The 17,629-nt window shown below is 38.9% G+C and overlaps 1 protein-coding gene across 1 annotated transcript in view; it reads right to left on the reverse strand.

Annotated features, from left to right (window-relative positions):
- Positions 1-273: 273 nt before the first annotated feature.
- Positions 274-17,629, reverse strand: part of LOC109394389 (coiled-coil domain-containing protein 171-like) — a gene marked incomplete at its 3' end in the record, with an annotated part of 77,214 nt that continues 59,858 nt past the window's right edge. Inside the window, exons 8-10 of the mRNA XM_019664408.1 lie at positions 11,519-11,611; positions 6,885-7,045; positions 274-438 (exon numbers count right to left, since the gene is read on the reverse strand). Of these exons, the coding sequence (XP_019519953.1) occupies positions 274-438; positions 6,885-7,045; positions 11,519-11,611 (419 nt within the window). The remainder of the gene's footprint in view (positions 439-6,884; positions 7,046-11,518; positions 11,612-17,629) is intronic.

Below are 17,629 nucleotides of genomic sequence, written 5' to 3' on the forward strand. Positions count from 1 at the left end.
CCCAGTCGTCTTATACGCCGGCAAATACGGTAAGTAAAAAACCCTGAATACATTTTAAAACATTCTAAAATTCAGTTTTCACTAGTTCAATTAGTTTTCCCAATTATTCCAAAGAAAAAAGGTTTTATTATGTACATGTTAGTTGTAATCAACATCTTCAGTTTTGGAATTTTATATCAATGTCACTAAAATTACTTTCATGTTATTATCGCATGGCATGTTGTAAGGAAAAAAACCTGTTAAACATCAAATTTGACCCAATAAAATAATTGCCATAGGGTTTTCTTTTTTATCCTTACCATTACGAGTTCTTCCTGTAATTCACTGCAACTTTTTTCATTATACTGGAGTCTCTTTGAAAGGTCTATAATTACTTTCTTCTGTTCCTCAATCTCTTCATTCAGTTTCTTGTTTTTGGAGAAATACTCTCTTTCTAATCTGAAAAGTTAAAAGTATGAGAGCAAGTTTTTCAAATATGCTTTTATCAAGTCCTATTATACACCTTTAAGACAAGTGGCAGATGTCAAGCCAAAGGCATTTATAGGTCATCTCTCATTTTTTCAAATAAAAAAGATTGCCCATTCTTAAATGAAACACTCTAAATGAATAATACCTCCCCCCTTTTGTTAGCAGATATTTTCACTATGCCCAAGGTTATAAGCAAGATACATTTAGTGTTGATTTGGTCTTATTATTTTTGATGAACAAAACCCACTCACCACAGTTCAATTAGCTCAGAAACTGTCTCAAGACACAGAACAGTCCTATCAAACAATTTTCAAATTAAAGTATAGCACTAAACACGAAACAAATGTTTTATTCCTGCATGTACATGCAGGTAGAACTAGAGTGACAGCATGGAAAATCAAAAAGCAAGGATTGTCAAAAATCATTCATATTCACTGTGAAAACACATGAATTTCTTTTCTTATTTAAATTTTTATCAGGCTGGCATTAAACTGTTTTTACTTTCTTGCATGAAAGGTAGGTTGGAAGTATTTTAGTTTAAAATTTGCTCTAGATAATCCACCAAATCGCTTCAGACTTTTTGACACTAGAACTGAATGAATAGCCAGCTAAACTATGAAAGGAGGTAAATATCAAAAAAGACATTTTCAGGATGTATCATCCGGTGGACAACTTAGAGAGTGGAATCCAGTAGTCTAAGCTTTCTCTTAGAGAAACCTTAAATATGATACAATTTCTGAGGTCTAGGAACATAAGAGGTTCTCAGTTCTAGAGAGTTTAAAAATAACTTAGCGACTGGTGCACATAAATTAATCCAATTTAAAATGAGGCAATTATTGGGCCTGCTGAGTGGCAGCAGGGCCCCGATTCAGGTCCCACATGCGGGCCAGTGACACTACCCTCTACAGCTAAGATGGTGAACAACAGCTCAACCTGGAGCTGGGCTGCCGAGTTGCTAGCGACGGCTAGGCTGCAATGGAGTTGCAGTGGGCTGACGTAAGCTACCATGAGTGGCCAGCAGCCGGCATGAGCTGTGAAGAGCCACCGTGAGCGGCCGTCCAGTGGCTGACGACCGCTCTGCCTCACCCGGGAAGAGCGCAATGATAATACCAACACGGGCCAGTGAAGCGACATCCTCCACAACTAGACTGAAGAACAAAAGGACAGCGACTTGTCTGTTCCCCTTCCCCGATTCCCCAATGCTGTTCCCCTCCCCCAATTCCCCAATAAAATCTTTAAAATAAATAAATAAATAAAATAAAATGAGGCAATTATTAACAATTCATTCAATGATTCAGCAAATCTTTATTTAACAGCTGTTACATGTCAGGCACTAATCTAGGCATTGGGAGACAGCAATGAACAAAACATTTTCTCTCTACATAAGAAGACAGGCAATACACAAAACAGACTATTTAAAACTGTGTTATAAAGAAAAACAAAGATGAGTTACCAAAAAAATGTTGTAGAAAACATACCCAAAGATATAACCCTATTAATAGATGGGAGGAGGGAATGAATAAATGTGTATTACGTTGAAGAAGGGTACAGTGAAGATAAATAAGTAAAGGCCAACAGATAATATCTCAAGGTGGAAATTGAAAAAATGGCAGAATATAAATTTTGTTTACAAATATAAAGTTAAATATCAGAAGAAACAGCAATAAGAATTAAAAGTGGTTGTCTCAAAGGAGTACAGAAACACAAAACTGATATTTTTCATGAGCTTAACAGTACTACTTTACTTTTTAGAATATGTACAATTATTAATTTGATTAAAACCAAATTTTTAATTAAAAATTGTTAGCAAATGTAAAACTAAATGCAATTGTTATTTGGTGCTATTTTATAAATAAAATCCAAACTGAGTCCACTAAAGGGGAACATCCCTTGCTGACAGGACAACGCACAGAAGTTGGCCCCTATGCTTTAGCCACAGCTCCACCTAAGGGTAGAGTATAATGAAGGTTAAAGGGAGCCCCTGTCTCTTTGAATTTCAGTAGAGAAGAGTCAGGACTTGAAAAGTGGAGGATTTAGGCAAGAAAAGAAAGAGAGAAGGTGGAAGTAGAAAAGATGCCTTCTTTCCTACTGGATTCCCATTCTATTATTTTTTTAAAAGAGTTCTGCCAAGAATTTAACAACAGTGACAGAAAGCTTTCATAAAAAGTCATCTTTTGGGCTGGCCGAGTGGCTCAGTTCGTTAAGAGCTCGCTCAAGAATGTGAGCTCTGAGCAACAGCGGTTCGATGCCTGGCCCGAGCTGAGCTGCCGCTGAGCTGCCAACAGGTGGCAGGATGCCAACAGGTGGCATCTTTTACTAAGAAAGTAAACAATTATAATGCTGTTATAATACTTTTGTTATTTTTTTATACTTTTGGGTGATATATTTAGAAAAAATTTTAAAATTCTTAAATATTTAGTGGAATGAATAAATTTAGATTCAATCTGTTCAGTATCATATCTTTGATTAGTGTTGTTTTAAACTAAATTTAAACTTAAACTAGATTTAAGGATTACCATGATCTTCTTTTTCTGACCATTGCCCAGCAATCAATTACTACAGCTTATGACGACTTGACATATTGAAAACTCTTAAACAAAATTAACAAAAAGCTTTAGTTTCATAGTGTAAGTTTTAGATGAAAAGTATTTATAATAAGACAATCTGATTACAGAAATATATAAAATATATATATTCTATCTAAAATTGTATAATATATAAATTTGTTAAAATAGCCTGGTATTGTTATCAAATTCTTAGCTGAGCTCTTTAAAAACATTCCATCTAATATATTCCATCTAAAATAATTTCATGCATGGATGTTCATTGTTATGAAACAGTTGACAGAAATTATGGCCCCGAAATAACACACACAGCTTTTTTCTCCAGACTTTTAATGAGATCCTGCCTAGATCTACCTGGGAGGAAACAGAAGCTTAAGAACTTAACCACTGGCCAGTTTGAGAGCATTTTTTCTATAACTTCCTTATTATCAATTGCTAAATCAGTTCTATCCAACAGGCAAAACAATGCCCTACCCCAAAACTTCCCACTCTCAAAGTTGTAAATTAGAGGTGTAAATTACCCTAAAGACTCAAAATCTACCAAGTCTCCTTTCAGAATACATTATCCAAAACTTAGACCTATTTTGAAAAATTAATATTTGAGAACTTATTACTCTAAAAGGTTTTTAAATATTTTTTAAAGATTCTAAAGAAGAGTCAGAAATATGGATAGAAAGTGAAATTATTCAATCATCCTTCATGTCATATCATTCCTTCTAATGCCACAGATAATTGGAGTAGATGTGGCTGTCATATCACATACAAGGGGAAAAAGACGGGACGGCAGAAGAGAAGTCACAGAACTATCAATAAGTAGTGGGCTTTAATTATTATTTAATTTTTGTTTATTATTTACTATTAACTTCTATTATTACCGCACAGTTATATGTGGATGAAGAACAGACAAGGGTTATTTTGTTAAAGAAATTAGGATTATTATTTGGTGCTTAATTTGAATATGTAATTAATATTTAGAGTTGTTAGTTGGTGCTTATTAGAATACAAAATTCGAGTAAAATTTTTCATGCACCAGAATACAAATAATAGCAAAACAAAAAACAATTTGCTTTTGGTTCCAATTAGAAAAGTACATAACTTAAAATCTTAGAGCTTAATTGTTAGCAGGTACCTTAAATTTCTCTAGTCCAGTCTTTGCAGCACTCTCTTCTTCAATACCCATAATGGAGAATCGTCTACCCTGTTTTGAACTCCCCAAGGCGGGGAGCTCACTGGTTCCCCCAAAGAAACCTTTCATTGTTGGAAAGCTTTAACTGCTGGGAGTACAACCTGACTTCTTACAATTTCACTTGTAGGTCCTAATCAAAGCAACAGGAAAGAAGCCTATGCTACATTCTACATGAAGGCTCTGCAAACATTTATACATAAACGTGCAGAGTCAAGCAATAGTTCAAAGGAAATAAAGGAAGATAAGTCCTTAGAATAACACTCACAGAATGTCATTTAGGTCATCCTGGAGAAAGCAAGAAAATTCAGTTAAGAATTACTAGATGAGAGACTACATGAAAATATTTTAAACATTACTAACAAAGATAATCACAATTAAAAGTTATAAATTTTTTCAAGCTTCTGTCTTTCAAGTACCATCTTTATGATTTTTTCCATACTCATAATAATTACTATTTCAATAATACTTTTCTTTAACTCACTGAAGTTAAATGAACAAGTTTAAAAGGAATCTTTATACTACTGCTGTAAATGGAAAACCTGATCTATTTGTCATAAAAAGAAACAAACATTAATGGGCCGGCCAAGTGGTGCGTTGGTTAAGAGTTGGCTTCGGACGCCAGCTCTGAGCACCAGGGCCCCAGTTCAGATCCCACATAAGGTCCAGTGATGCTGCACCGTCTACAGGTAAGATGGTGAACAACAGCTTGACCTGAAGCTGGGCTGCCATGAGTTGCCGGCGACAGCATAGGCTGCAGTGGAGCTTCAGTGGGCTCCCGTAAGCTACCATGAGCAGCCGGCATGAGCTGCCAAGAGCTGCTGTGAGCGGATGTCCAGTGACCAGCGACCAATCTGCCTCACCCGGGAAGAGCATAATGATAATACCAACATGGGCCAGTGAAGCAACGTCCTCCACAACTAGACTAAAGAACAAAAAAAAGAGCAACTTGTCTGTTCCCCTCCCCTGATTCCCCAACGCTGTTCCTCTCCCCCAATTCCCCAATAAAATCTTTAAAAAAAATAATAAATATTAATACAAAACTCTAATTGCCAACCTATTACCATGTCATATACTAATGGTGGGCAAATGGTTTAAAACTTCTACTAGTGACCTTTTTTTTTTCTTTTGGAAACAAATTTTTAAATTATAAACTTTTTTTTTTTTTTTAAGATTTTATTGGGGAATCAGGGAAAGGGGAACAGACAAGTTGCTGTTGTTTTGTTCTTCAGTCTAGTTTTAGAGGATGTTGCTTCACTGGCCCATGTTGGTATTATCATTGCGCTCTTCCCAGGTGAGGCAGATCGGTCGCCCGCCTCTGGACGGCTGCTCACGGCGGCTCTTGGCAGCTCACACCTGATGCCAGCCACACACGGTAGCTTATGGCAGCCCACTGCAGCAGGCGACTCACAGCAGCCCAGCTCCAGGTCGAGCTGTTGTTCAGCATCTTAGCTGTAGAGGGAAGTGTCACTGGCCCCCATTTGGGATCTGAACCAGGGCCCTGCTGCTCAGAGCTGGTGTCCCAAGCCAGCTCTTAACCAACACGCCACTCGGCCAGCCCAAATTATAATCTTCTTAAAGCATCACACAGATAATTCCACATGAAAGGTTTCTGAATTGAAAAAGGTTAAAACCAGGAGTCAGAAATGTCCTGACTCTGCCACTTATTAGCTGTGTGACCTTACCCTAATTAAGCCTCAATTTCCACATCTGTAAAACAGAGATTTTTAAAAAGTAGCTACCAGGTCGGCGAGTGGCACGTTGGTTAAGAGCTGGCTTGGGACGCCAGCTCTGAGCAGCAGGGCCCCAGTTCGGATCCCACATGAGGGCCAGTGACACTGCCCTCTATAGCTAAGATGCAACAGCTTGACCTGGAACTGGGCTGCTGTGAGTTGCCGGCGACGGCATAGGCTGCAGCCCCTGATGCAGTGGGCTGCCATAAGCTACCATGTGAGCAGCTGTCAGCCAGAGTGAGCTGCCAAGAGCTGCCATGAGTGGCCGTTCAGAGGACGGCAACCGATCTGCCTCTCCCAGGAAGAGCACAATGATAATACCAACATGGGCCAGCGAAGCAATGTCCTCCACAACTAGACTGAAGAACAAAACGACAGCAACTTGTCTGTTCCCCTCCCCCAATTCCCTAATAAAATCTTTAGAAAAATAAATAAAAAATTTTTAAATGTATAAAGTAGCTACCTCATAGGGTGTTACACAAATTAAATGAAACCATGCAATGAGGCATGAAGTTAGCCACAATGCATGGTAGCCACTAGCAGCAGTATAACTCCTACTATTATTCCTGCAGTTTGAAAAAATCTCAAACATTATCCATCTCTGCACAGACCATTTTAAGTGGCCTAGAAATCAAGGTCTTTAAAGGTACTATATTATCTCAGCAGGTATAATATGAAATACATTAATACATTTACTTTCTAGTGTAAGAATTGTATTTCTGAGACTACTTGGAATAGCCATGATACTTCAAAATCCAAAAAAGCATTTCCATATTTACCTGTACAGGGAGTATAGTTATGTTTTATGAAGTCCTTTGCCCCCAATCTACCACTGACATTAATGGGAGCTATATCTAAGACACTACACATTCATACTTATATAGGTTCCATAAACTCTTTATATTAATTTAGAGAATTTTACAGTGAAACACTTACAAATTTAGTTTTGCAAAGCTCTCTTGTGCATTATGCTTTTCTCGCTCATATGCACTTTCAACTTCTTTGAATTCATTCTTGATCATTTCCAAATCAGCAACAGCTTCTGCTTGGCTGGCCTTTTCTACCTGCAAAGCTCCTTCAAGGTCTCGAATCCGTAACTACAGATGACAGAGAAGTAATTAAAGCAAGCAAGGAAACTATCATTGTTATCTACTCCAGATAAAGAACATACTATTGTATCAACAGCAGGTTATCATTCATCCAAACACTTCATTTCTGCTTTGTTTTAAAAAGGAAAATAAACAAAAAAACAATTTATTCCTTTCTCAACATGTTTAATGGAAGGGAGGAAGAATAAAAGAATAAAGAGTCAATTGTGGTGTGGAAAAGGGTAGGCTGATGTACTGCTTGTATAACCTGTCCCATCCAAGTGCCTAATTTTGACCTACTAATCCATTTGGACACTTCTTTTATAAAACATAATAAATTAACTGTTTTTTGAAAACTAAAGAGAATTCTTCGTTCCCTCTTATGAGAAACATCATTACATGAACATCTTTATATGCCTAAATTCATAGATATCTTTATTCCTGGAGCTTTTTCACTGCGGAAAGTGAAGTTTTCATTATCGAATAGTACTATTTGACTAAAATATTTATGGCCCTAGTAATATGATATCTAGGATTTGCTTCAAAACAATCTGAGTGTAGAAGAGTAGAAGAGGATAATAGATACAACACAATTGGCCTAAGGTAAATCTTAAAGCTAAGGGATAGATACATGGGAGTTCATTTTATTAGTCTCAATTTTTGCATATAATTGAAATTTTATATGACATTTTAAAAACTAGAGTCCCTATGTACACAAATACTAGACTAGATAAACAAAGTGCATGCCCATAAAAAAATAACATGTAGCTGTAAACAGGGGTCAAAACAACTTTTAAAAAGGAAGCTCTCTATGTAGTATTAGTACGTATTGAAAAGAGCAAAGTCCTAGTCCATTAGTATATAGTATACTATATTTTGGGTAAACAAATATAAAAAATAAGAATAAGTAGCAGGAGGGCCGGCTGAGTGGCTCAGTTGGTTAAGAGCTCACTCAAGAGTTTGAGCTCTGAGCAACAGGGTCCCCGGTTTGATTCACGGCCCAAGGTGAGCTGCCGCTGAGCTGCCAACAGGTGGCAGGATGGCTCAGCTGAAAAAAAACAACAACAACAACAAAAAAGAGAATAAGTAGCAGGCAAGAGGGTAGAGCAATGTGGGGAGAGGAATGAAAGCAAGAGTTCACTATTGTTTAATATTGTTTTGATTTTTGAACTATGTGGATATTTTACCTTTTCAGAAAATTTAATTAAAAATAAAAAATAGGGGCCAGCCGAGTGGCGCGATGGTTAAGAACTGGCTTGGGATGCCAGAGGGCCCCGGTTTGGATCCCACATATGAGGGCCAGTGACACTGGGCTGCCAAGAGTCGCCGGCGACGGCATAGGCTGCAGCCCCTGTGGCAGTGGGTTGCCATGGGCTACCGTGTGCAGCCAGCAGCCAGCGTGAGCAGCCGTCCAGGAGCCGGCGACTGATGTGCCTCGCCTGGGAAGAGCGCAATGATGGTGCCAACTTGGGCCAGTCAAGCAACGTCCTCCACAACTAGACTGAAAAACAAAAGGACAGCAACTTGTCTGTTTCCCTTCCCCCAATTTCCCAGCACTGTTCCCCTCCCCCAATTCCCCAATAAAATCTTTAAAAATAAATAAATAATAAAAAATAGTTTGCTAAAGTTCAAAAACAGGGGGGGAAGAGAAAAATGCTTCACACTAGGTAGACAATGGGCTTTAGAATCATGAGACTCAGGTTTGAATCCCAGCTCAACAAATTAACTTATGTGACCTTGGGCATATTACTAAAATTCCAAAGTCCTGAGGTTCCTCATCTGTAAACAGTAAACAATAATAATAATAATAATAATAATAATAATAACAATATACAAACTACCTACTTTATAGGGTTGCTACAAAGATCTAATGAAATATTATTTAATATTAATGTATTTAATATTAAATATGAATATATATTTAATAAATATTTAGATAGATATTTATTAAGCACTTATTTTATGCTAGGCAATGTGCTAGTGCTCAAGATATATATAATAATCATGAAAAAATACAATCTTAGCTCTTGAGGCGCTCACAGTCGTTAGGAGAGAACAGACCACAACAACATGTGGTAAGTGCTTTCTCTCACAAAGGCGTGCACAGGGGCCACATGGAACAAGCCACCCAAGGATGGCAAAAGACAGCCTGAGTAAGGAGAAGTGAACTCACTAAGAAATGCAACCTAGGACAATATGAAAATGGCTCCTAAATTAATCTATACAAATAATAATCACCAGAAATCTTATTTCCAACTATGCAAACACATTTTGAAATAATTGAAGTATTTATGTTTATACTAAAGTAAGGAAGTAAAATGGATATGTAGATACAACTTTGTAAATTTCAAATTTAGTCTTTTAAACTTTATTTTTCTTTGCAGTTTTGTCTAAATCCAACGTTTGTTTATAAGTAAAATAAATATAGGAAACAATTTCTTGGGCCGGCCGAGTGGCTCAGCTGGTTAAGAGCTCGCTCAAGAGTTGGAGCTCTGAGCAATAGCAGTTCGATTCCCAGCCCTGGCTGAGCAGCCGCTGAGCTGCCAACAGGTGGCAGAATGGCTCAGCTGAAAAAAAAACAAACAGGGCTGGCCGAGAGGTGCGTTGGTTAAGAGCTGGCTTGGGACGCCAGAGGGCCCTGGTTCGGATCCCACATATGAGGGCCAGTGACACTGCCCTCTACAGCTAAGATGCTGAACAACAGCTCAACCTGGAGCTGGGTTGCCATGAGTCGCCGGCAACCGCATAGGCTGCAGCTTCTGCTGCAGTGGGTTGCCATGGGCTACCGTGTGTAGCCAGCAGCCAGCGTGAGCGGCCAGCAGCCGCAGTGAGCAGCCGTCCAGAAGCCGGCAACTGATCTGCCTCGCCTGGGAAGAGCGCAATGATGGAGCCAACTTGGGCCAGTGAAGCAACGTCCTCCATAACTAGACTGAAGAACAAAAAGACAACAAACTGGTCTGTTCCCCTTCCCCCAATTTCCCAGCACTGTTCCCATCTCCCCAATTCCCCAATAAAAAAAATTCTTTATAAAAAAAAAACTGCAATTTCTTCTGACTACATTGCTATCTTCCTTCAGAAAATAAGCATACAATCACAAATAATAAACCAATGCAACTGAAAGAAAAGCTAACTTCAAATGAACAATTCTGAGTCAACTCTTTTGACTCTACTTTCTCATATTTATGACAGTATACAAACAAATTTAAGAACAAAATAGTACTTGAAACATATTTAACTACAGTGTATAATATGGTGATTAATTATAACTATTTGATAATCTCATTTTCTTTTAATCTAGTCTGAAACTAAATTTTACTAGGTGTACCTCATTGAAAATACTTGTCAACATTTATAAATATAAGGTTCAAATATAAACTTTTGCTTTTTTTCTAAGTCATAGCCCTACATTAGATATCAAATATTAATTTTTAACTGAGTAAAAACAAATACGTTTAATAATTTTAATTTTTAGAGCTATTAACCATATATTCCCAGTGATACGGGTACAATGAAAAACTTAATTTTGAATAATACTTCTTCATGAATTTAAAAGTTCAACTGTTTTGGTTTATTGATACCATTTTGAGTGATCCAATAATTTTAAAAAAGAAAAAGCTTAATTTACACAAGTTTGCTTAACACACACACTCAAATACATGGGTCTGAGAATCTTGTAGGTCAAAGGGGTATTTCATTCAAGATAAAAGTAAAAGAAAAAAATTTATTCATAAAATTCTTAACAAATTCAGTTGTATCTCATGTTAAGACCTATTTAAACAATAAGGTGAAATTCTGTAAATTCTAGTAATAAAACTTCAGGGAAAAAAATCTAAGTCATAAAAAAAAATCCAAATTAAATTAAGGAACTGAGGCTCGTGGAACTTTATGTAAAACTTTATTTACAATATAGGTTGCGTTTGCGGGTCAGACTTGGTCCATGGGCAGTTTTCCAAACACCAGTTAAAATGCGTTGTTTCACTTAAAAATTCCTTCTCTTCGCTAAGAAAGGGAAAAGGACACTTTCCTTAGCATGCCTTCATTTAATTCCCCTCTCAGATTTAATCTTTCTCTTTATTATGTTCCCATCATATTTTAGTATTTTATATATTTATCTATACATCTATCTATAGATCTATGTCTATGTAGTATTTCTAGTAATAAAATACAGTATTCTGGATTTTGCAGGCCCATAAGCTGTCTGTCGCAACCACTCCACTTTGCCACTGTAGCATCAAAGCAGCCACGGACTAGACAGAAATTCACAAGTACAGGCAATGGTGAGATTTGACCTGTGGGCTGTGCTGTGCCAACTCCTCCTCTAACATAGTAAAGACTGTCCTCAACTATGTCCTTACAGTAAACAGAACAGTAGGTGTCTTACCCATGTGCAACCCATTCTAATGCACAGCTTAGTTCTCTGAACATAATACTCTTTTTCCCAGCTTAATACAATTCATACAAAAACAATTGTTTACAATTTACCTGAATAATTTCAGAATTAAATTTCGATTCCAAATGTGCTGCTCTTTCCGCTTCAATATTTTCCTCTAATTTCCTCATTCGTAGAGTAGTTGCCTGAAAACAAAAGTTTAAACTCATAAACATCAGTATTTAAAGAGCATATGGATGACCATATTCTACAATTGTAATTGCCACTTTAGATCCCATAGCCTCTTTTTTTTTTACTTTGCAAGAGTATAAAAGTCATGTTAAAAACTCATGTAAAAATCATGTGCAGGAAGAATGTTCCAGGGCTTGCTTTTTCTTTTATATTGAGGTGCAATTTACATATAATAAATTACACATATTGGAAGTATGTAATTTGGTAAGTTTTGACATACATATCCACTAAATCGCTGCCATAATCAAGATAAGAAATATTTCCATTACCCCTAAAAGATTCCTTGTATCCCTTGGTAATTCCTTCATCCAGCCCTCACCACCCCACTGGTACCCTAAAGTAACCATTGATCTCTGCCTTTTGGCACAATAGATCAGTTTGTATTTTTTTGGAATGTCACGTAAATTGAATCGTACAATGTGTACTCTTTACTACCTGGCTTCTTTCTCCCAGCATAAGGATTTTGAGATTTATCCAATGTGCTTGCCTGTATCAACGGTTCATTCCTTTTTATTCTTAGTGTTCCACTGTGTTGATACAACACAAATGCTGTGACTGTTCACCTGTTGATGGACATTTGCACTGTTTCCAGTTTGGGCTTTTTCAAATGAAACTGCTATGAACATTTGTGCCCAGGTCTGTGTGGACACACATGTTCATTTCACTGAGGTAATTAGTGAAGGGTAGAATGACTGAGTCAAGTGGTACGTGTATGTTTAATGTTTCATGAAACTGCCAAACTTTTTTACATCCTCACCAGCACTTGGCATGGTTAATTTTTTTTGTTTCTTTCATTTTGGGTTTGGTTTTTTTTTTGGGGGGGGGGGGTAGATATTCAAACAAGCAGGTAATCGTATCTCATTTTAGCTTCAAATTGCATTCCCCTAATATTAATGATATTGAGCATGTTTCTTCATGTATTTATTTACCAACTGTATATCTTCTTTGGTGAAGTATCTGCTCAAATCCTTTCCCAATTTTTTAATTGGGTTGTTTTCTTATTCTTATCAAGTTTTGAGAGCTCATTATATAACCTGGAGAGAAGTCATTCATTGGATATGTGATTTCTAAATATTTACTCTCAGTCTACAGCTTTTCTTTACATTCTCTTAACAGCGTCTTTCACACAGCAAAAGTTTTCATTATGATGAAGTCTAATTTATGAATTGTTCAGGCAGGAGTCAGCCTCTGGCCAGGAGCAAAAATCAAGAGCTTTATTTTTAAATGTCATTTTTGTTAAGAAAGCACAACCCCGGGAAGTAATGGATTCCTAGTTCCAAAGAGGGGACTGGTCATGGCCAAAAGCCTGTTAGGGGCTGGACAAGTAGCCTTATGGGAACACCCAGCTGCACATGTCTCAGGGTAACAGTAGCAGAGAAAAGCCAGGCCTAGAGTCCTCTGTCAAATATAGATAGTTCCATAGTGATGAGAAAAGGCATTACTAATTTAATTTCATTTCCTAGATAAAGTTTGGGCAAGAAATTAAGTTTCTATTCATTATAAACTCTATCATTTAGCCTAAGCTGGAGGGTTTTTTTTAATGCTCCATTTGATTAATTTGATTTTTCTGCTTTGGTCCCACCATCTCCTTTTCTTTACAGGTATAGTAAAGGAATACAAAGAGGAGAAGCATAAATAAAGACTGGATAATACCCAGACTTATCGAGCAATCTGTGAACAAGTAAGACATGACTATACTTCTCTCCGAGCAAAGCACATTTTCATGATGTCGTCTATTATAGTGCAAATACCCCTTCTTCTCTGGAGGCCTTTCTGGACACCACTTGCCTTCATAGTCAAGAAGCAATTCTGCTTGTGTATTTAATCACTCTGTGTTACACAAACACAAAAGTCACAAAATACTTTTTATACTGAATTAACTGCTTTGTTTAGATTTTGCAACCCTGTCAATAATCTCTCTTAATAAGTTACTACACTAGAAAATACTTTTCTTCAGTGGGCAGATAAAGCAGTAAGTCCAAACTTTGGAACTAAAGGTAACTGGATTCCAAAAGGATAAAATGATACTTTGTTAGTATAGTATAACCTCTTTGAAAGCAAAACCTGACATTTATATCCTAAACTAATAGAAGATTTTGAAACATGTAAATATTCATTGTTTAACTCTGAAGACTCAAGACACTCAGAAAAACTGGAAATGAAGAAATTTAGATGTTTGATACTAAGGAATTATTATTACATTTATAGGTGTGATAATAATAAAAATAATATTTCTTTTAAATGCAATCTTTTAAAAATACATACTAAAGTGTTCATGGATGAAATTATATAATCTGGATTTGCTTTAAAATAATCAAGCTGGGGGTTACAAGTCGGGGGATGGTATTCATGAAAGAATATTGGTCAATAGTTGATAATTATTGAAGCTGAGTGATAGCCACATGCTCATTATAGTATTCTATCTACTTTTATATATGATTCAAATTTTCCTTATTGAAAAGCTGTTTGAAACAAGAACAAAAGCAAAGGTATTAAGGTTAATAAGGACATATGGTGCTTGTGTTATTATTTACTCAACAAAATTATATTATGACAACAAAAGATCATTAAAATGAATTAAGCCATTCAAATGTAAACATAAAAAGCAAATGGGGGCCGGCCGAGTGGCTCAGTTGGCTTGTGGGGGGCGCAAGCTCTGAGCAGCAGGGCCGCTGGTTCGGTTCCCGCATGGGCTAGTGATGCTGAGCCCTACATAGCTAAGATGGTGAAAAACAGCTCAACCTGGAGCTGGGCTGCTAAGAGTAGCCAGCAAAGGTGTAGGCTGTAGCCCCTGCTGAAGTGGGCTGCCATGAGCTACTGTGAGTGGCCGGCAGCCGGCGAGAGCTGCCATGAGCCACCGTGAGCCGTCGTGAGCAGCCATCCAATGGCCGGCGACTGACTGCCTCGGCCGAGAAGAGCGCAATGATAATACCAACATGGGCCAGTGAAGAGACATCCTCCACAACTAGACTGAAGAACAAAAGGACAGCAACTTGTCTGTTCCCCGCCGATTCCCCAATAAAATCTTTAAAAAAAAAAAAAAAAGCAAATGGGAAGGCAGGACTTCAAATCAATCAATTCCTACCTATATTGTTGAAATATTAAGATAAATCAACAAAATATTCCCTTCATACTTGCTTCTACTTTTCTCAAAACAGGTATCACCCTAAATGTTAGTCCCATGGGATGTCATTAGCTATTATATGAAAAAGAAATTTCATCATCATAATCATGTAAGAAACAGAGGATTAAAGCCAAACAATTTTTTTTTAAAGATTTTATTGGGGAGTTGGGGGAGGGAACAGTGTTGGGGAATCAGGGAAGGGGAACAGACAGGTTGCTGTCCTTTTGTTCTTCAGTCTAGTTGTGGAGGACGTCGCTTCACTGGTCCATGTTGGTATTACCATTGCACTCTTCCCAGATGAGGCAGTCACTCGCCGGCCATTGGGGTGCCGCTCACGGTAGCTCATGGCAGCTCACTCTGGCTGCTGGCCACTCATGGTAGCTCACAGCAGCCCCCTGCAGCCCCAGTGCAGCCTACGCCATTGCCAGTGACTCACAGCAGCCCAGCTCCAGGTCGAGCTGTTGTTCGCCATCTTAGCTGTAGAGGATGCAGTGTCACTGGCCCTCATGTGGGATCCGAACTGGGGCCCTGCTGCTCAGAGCTGACGTCCCAAGCCAGCTCTTAACCAACGCGCCACTCGGCCTGCCCAATGGTCAATTGATTTTTGACACAAGTGCCAAGACCATTCAATGAGAAAGAATCTTTTTTTTCATTAAATGGTGCTGACACAACTGGATATACACAGGCAGAAGAATATATTGGGACCACTGCCTCACATCATATATATGAACTCAAAAGAGATCAATAACCTAAATATAACAGCTAAAATGATAAAAAAAAAATCTTAGAAGAAACACAGGGGTAAGTCTTCATGACCTCAGATTCTGAAATATGACACCAAAAGCATAACAAAAGAAAAAATATATAAACTTCACTTCTTCACCAAAATTTTTAGCTTTTGCACATCAAAGGACATTATCAAGAAAGTGAAAAGACAATCTAGAGAATGGGAGAAATATTTACAAATCATATATCTGATAAGGGTCCAGTATCCAGAATACAAAAAGAACTCTTACAACAAAAAGGCAAACAACTCAATTTTCTAAATTGGTAGAGGGATAGAACAGACATTTCTCCAAAGAAGATATACTAATAGGCAGTAAGTACATGAAATTATGTTCAACATTATTAGTCATTGGGGAAATGTAAGTGAAAACCACAAAGGTATAGAAATGAAGAGATCCAAGATGGCAGAGTAAATAAACACTGTGCCTGATTCCTTCCATGAACACATTAAAATTACAACTAAATTATGGGACAATCAACCTGGAGAACCATCTGCAGTCTGGTTAAACAGAAGTTTTATAACTAAGGATATAAAGAAGTCATGTCGAGACTGGTAGGAGTGGTGGTGATGCAAAACTAGCCCCAAAGTTCCGTGTGGCGGTTGAGAACTGGGAGGGGTATCTCAGCCATGGAGGTTCCCCACACCCCAGAGGAGCATGGGACTCCAGTCCCACACAGGCTGGTGCCAAAAAGAGGAGCCCCACAACATCTGGCTGTGAAAAACAGTGGGGATTCCAAACATCCAGGTGGGATAGAAGACTGCAGGAAACCCAGACATCCTCTTCAACAGCCCGCGCACAGGCTCTCTCACTCATAGGCACTCACCTTGGGCTCCAGTGGAGGGACAGTCACTCCAGGAGTGTCAGACGCATATGGGGGGTCAGACTGAGATATGTGGTCTTGGCATGGGGGCTAGAAGGCAGTCGCCATTTTCACTGAGTAGGGTCCTCCTTATGTGCAGCCGGCAGGCAGGCGCCATCTTTCCTGTGTTAAGCCAATCCCCCACAGGGCAAATCTGAATGTGACTAGCCTAGTGAGCTCCACTGTTCCACTCTGCTGAATCACTGGGATCTCGTCCCACCTAACTCACCCAACAGCAGAGGCACTTCCTCCCAGAGCAATCAGCCTCACCCATATTGCACTCTTTCTTTAAAAGCTATCAGACTCCGCAGAACCCAGGCAGGCAGCAGCTGGCCTTGGTGTGCTCTGAAACTTTTGCTGAGTAGCTCCAGGCTCAGCACTGGTACCACAACCACACTAGAGTCTACATTAACTCACTGACCACAATTCTTCCCACTCTAATGACTCCCTGTGACTCTGTCTCACCCAGCTCATATGCTGCACAAGGCTTGATCAGGGACTGAACCTTAAGGGAGCCAGCAGGTGGCAGCAGTCCTCGGGGTGTCCTGACTTTTTGTAGAGCTACCCCAGGCCCAGTACTGGTGGCAGCCATCCTCAGTTCACAGGGTGGCCTCTCCCACATGCCTCCAGGGTTAATACAGGCAGCAAACAACCACATATCACTTTGTAGTTCCTACCAAGTATTCCCCGGCCAGTCACAGGCAGTGGGTGACCTGGGCCTGCACCACAGCCCCTCACAAGAGGTCCCAGAACCAATATACCTGGAGGTTGGCTTCAGACCACAGCAGAACACCACCCAATTAGTCCCACAAGTGTCACACCCAAAGAGCAGTCTCAACAGGCACCAGAGCCTGCTGGAGCAAATCCCACTCACTGGGGTAAGACTCCCCATGGCAGCCTGTAAGCTGTGGACATGGTCAAATCCCACAGCCAATCAACCTGAGGGTCAATCCCACTCACTGATGTGCCAACAGCAATCAAGGTTCATATATAACAGGAGAGCACACATAACCCACACAAAAGACACACCTGGAGCACCTAGAGCAGGTGACCAGGGAGACTGTGCCAAAGCTCCACAGGGCACCTACTACATAAGGCCACCTGGGCAAGTCTGGGAGACATAGCAGATCTACCTAATACACAGAAACAAACAGAGAGGCAGCCAAAATGAGGAAACAAAGAAATACATTGCAAATGAAAG

This window comes from Hipposideros armiger, unplaced genomic scaffold (genome assembly GCF_001890085.2).
Source record: "Hipposideros armiger isolate ML-2016 unplaced genomic scaffold, ASM189008v1 scaffold_422, whole genome shotgun sequence".
In the NCBI taxonomy this organism is placed as follows: Eukaryota; Metazoa; Chordata; class Mammalia; order Chiroptera; family Hipposideridae; genus Hipposideros; species Hipposideros armiger.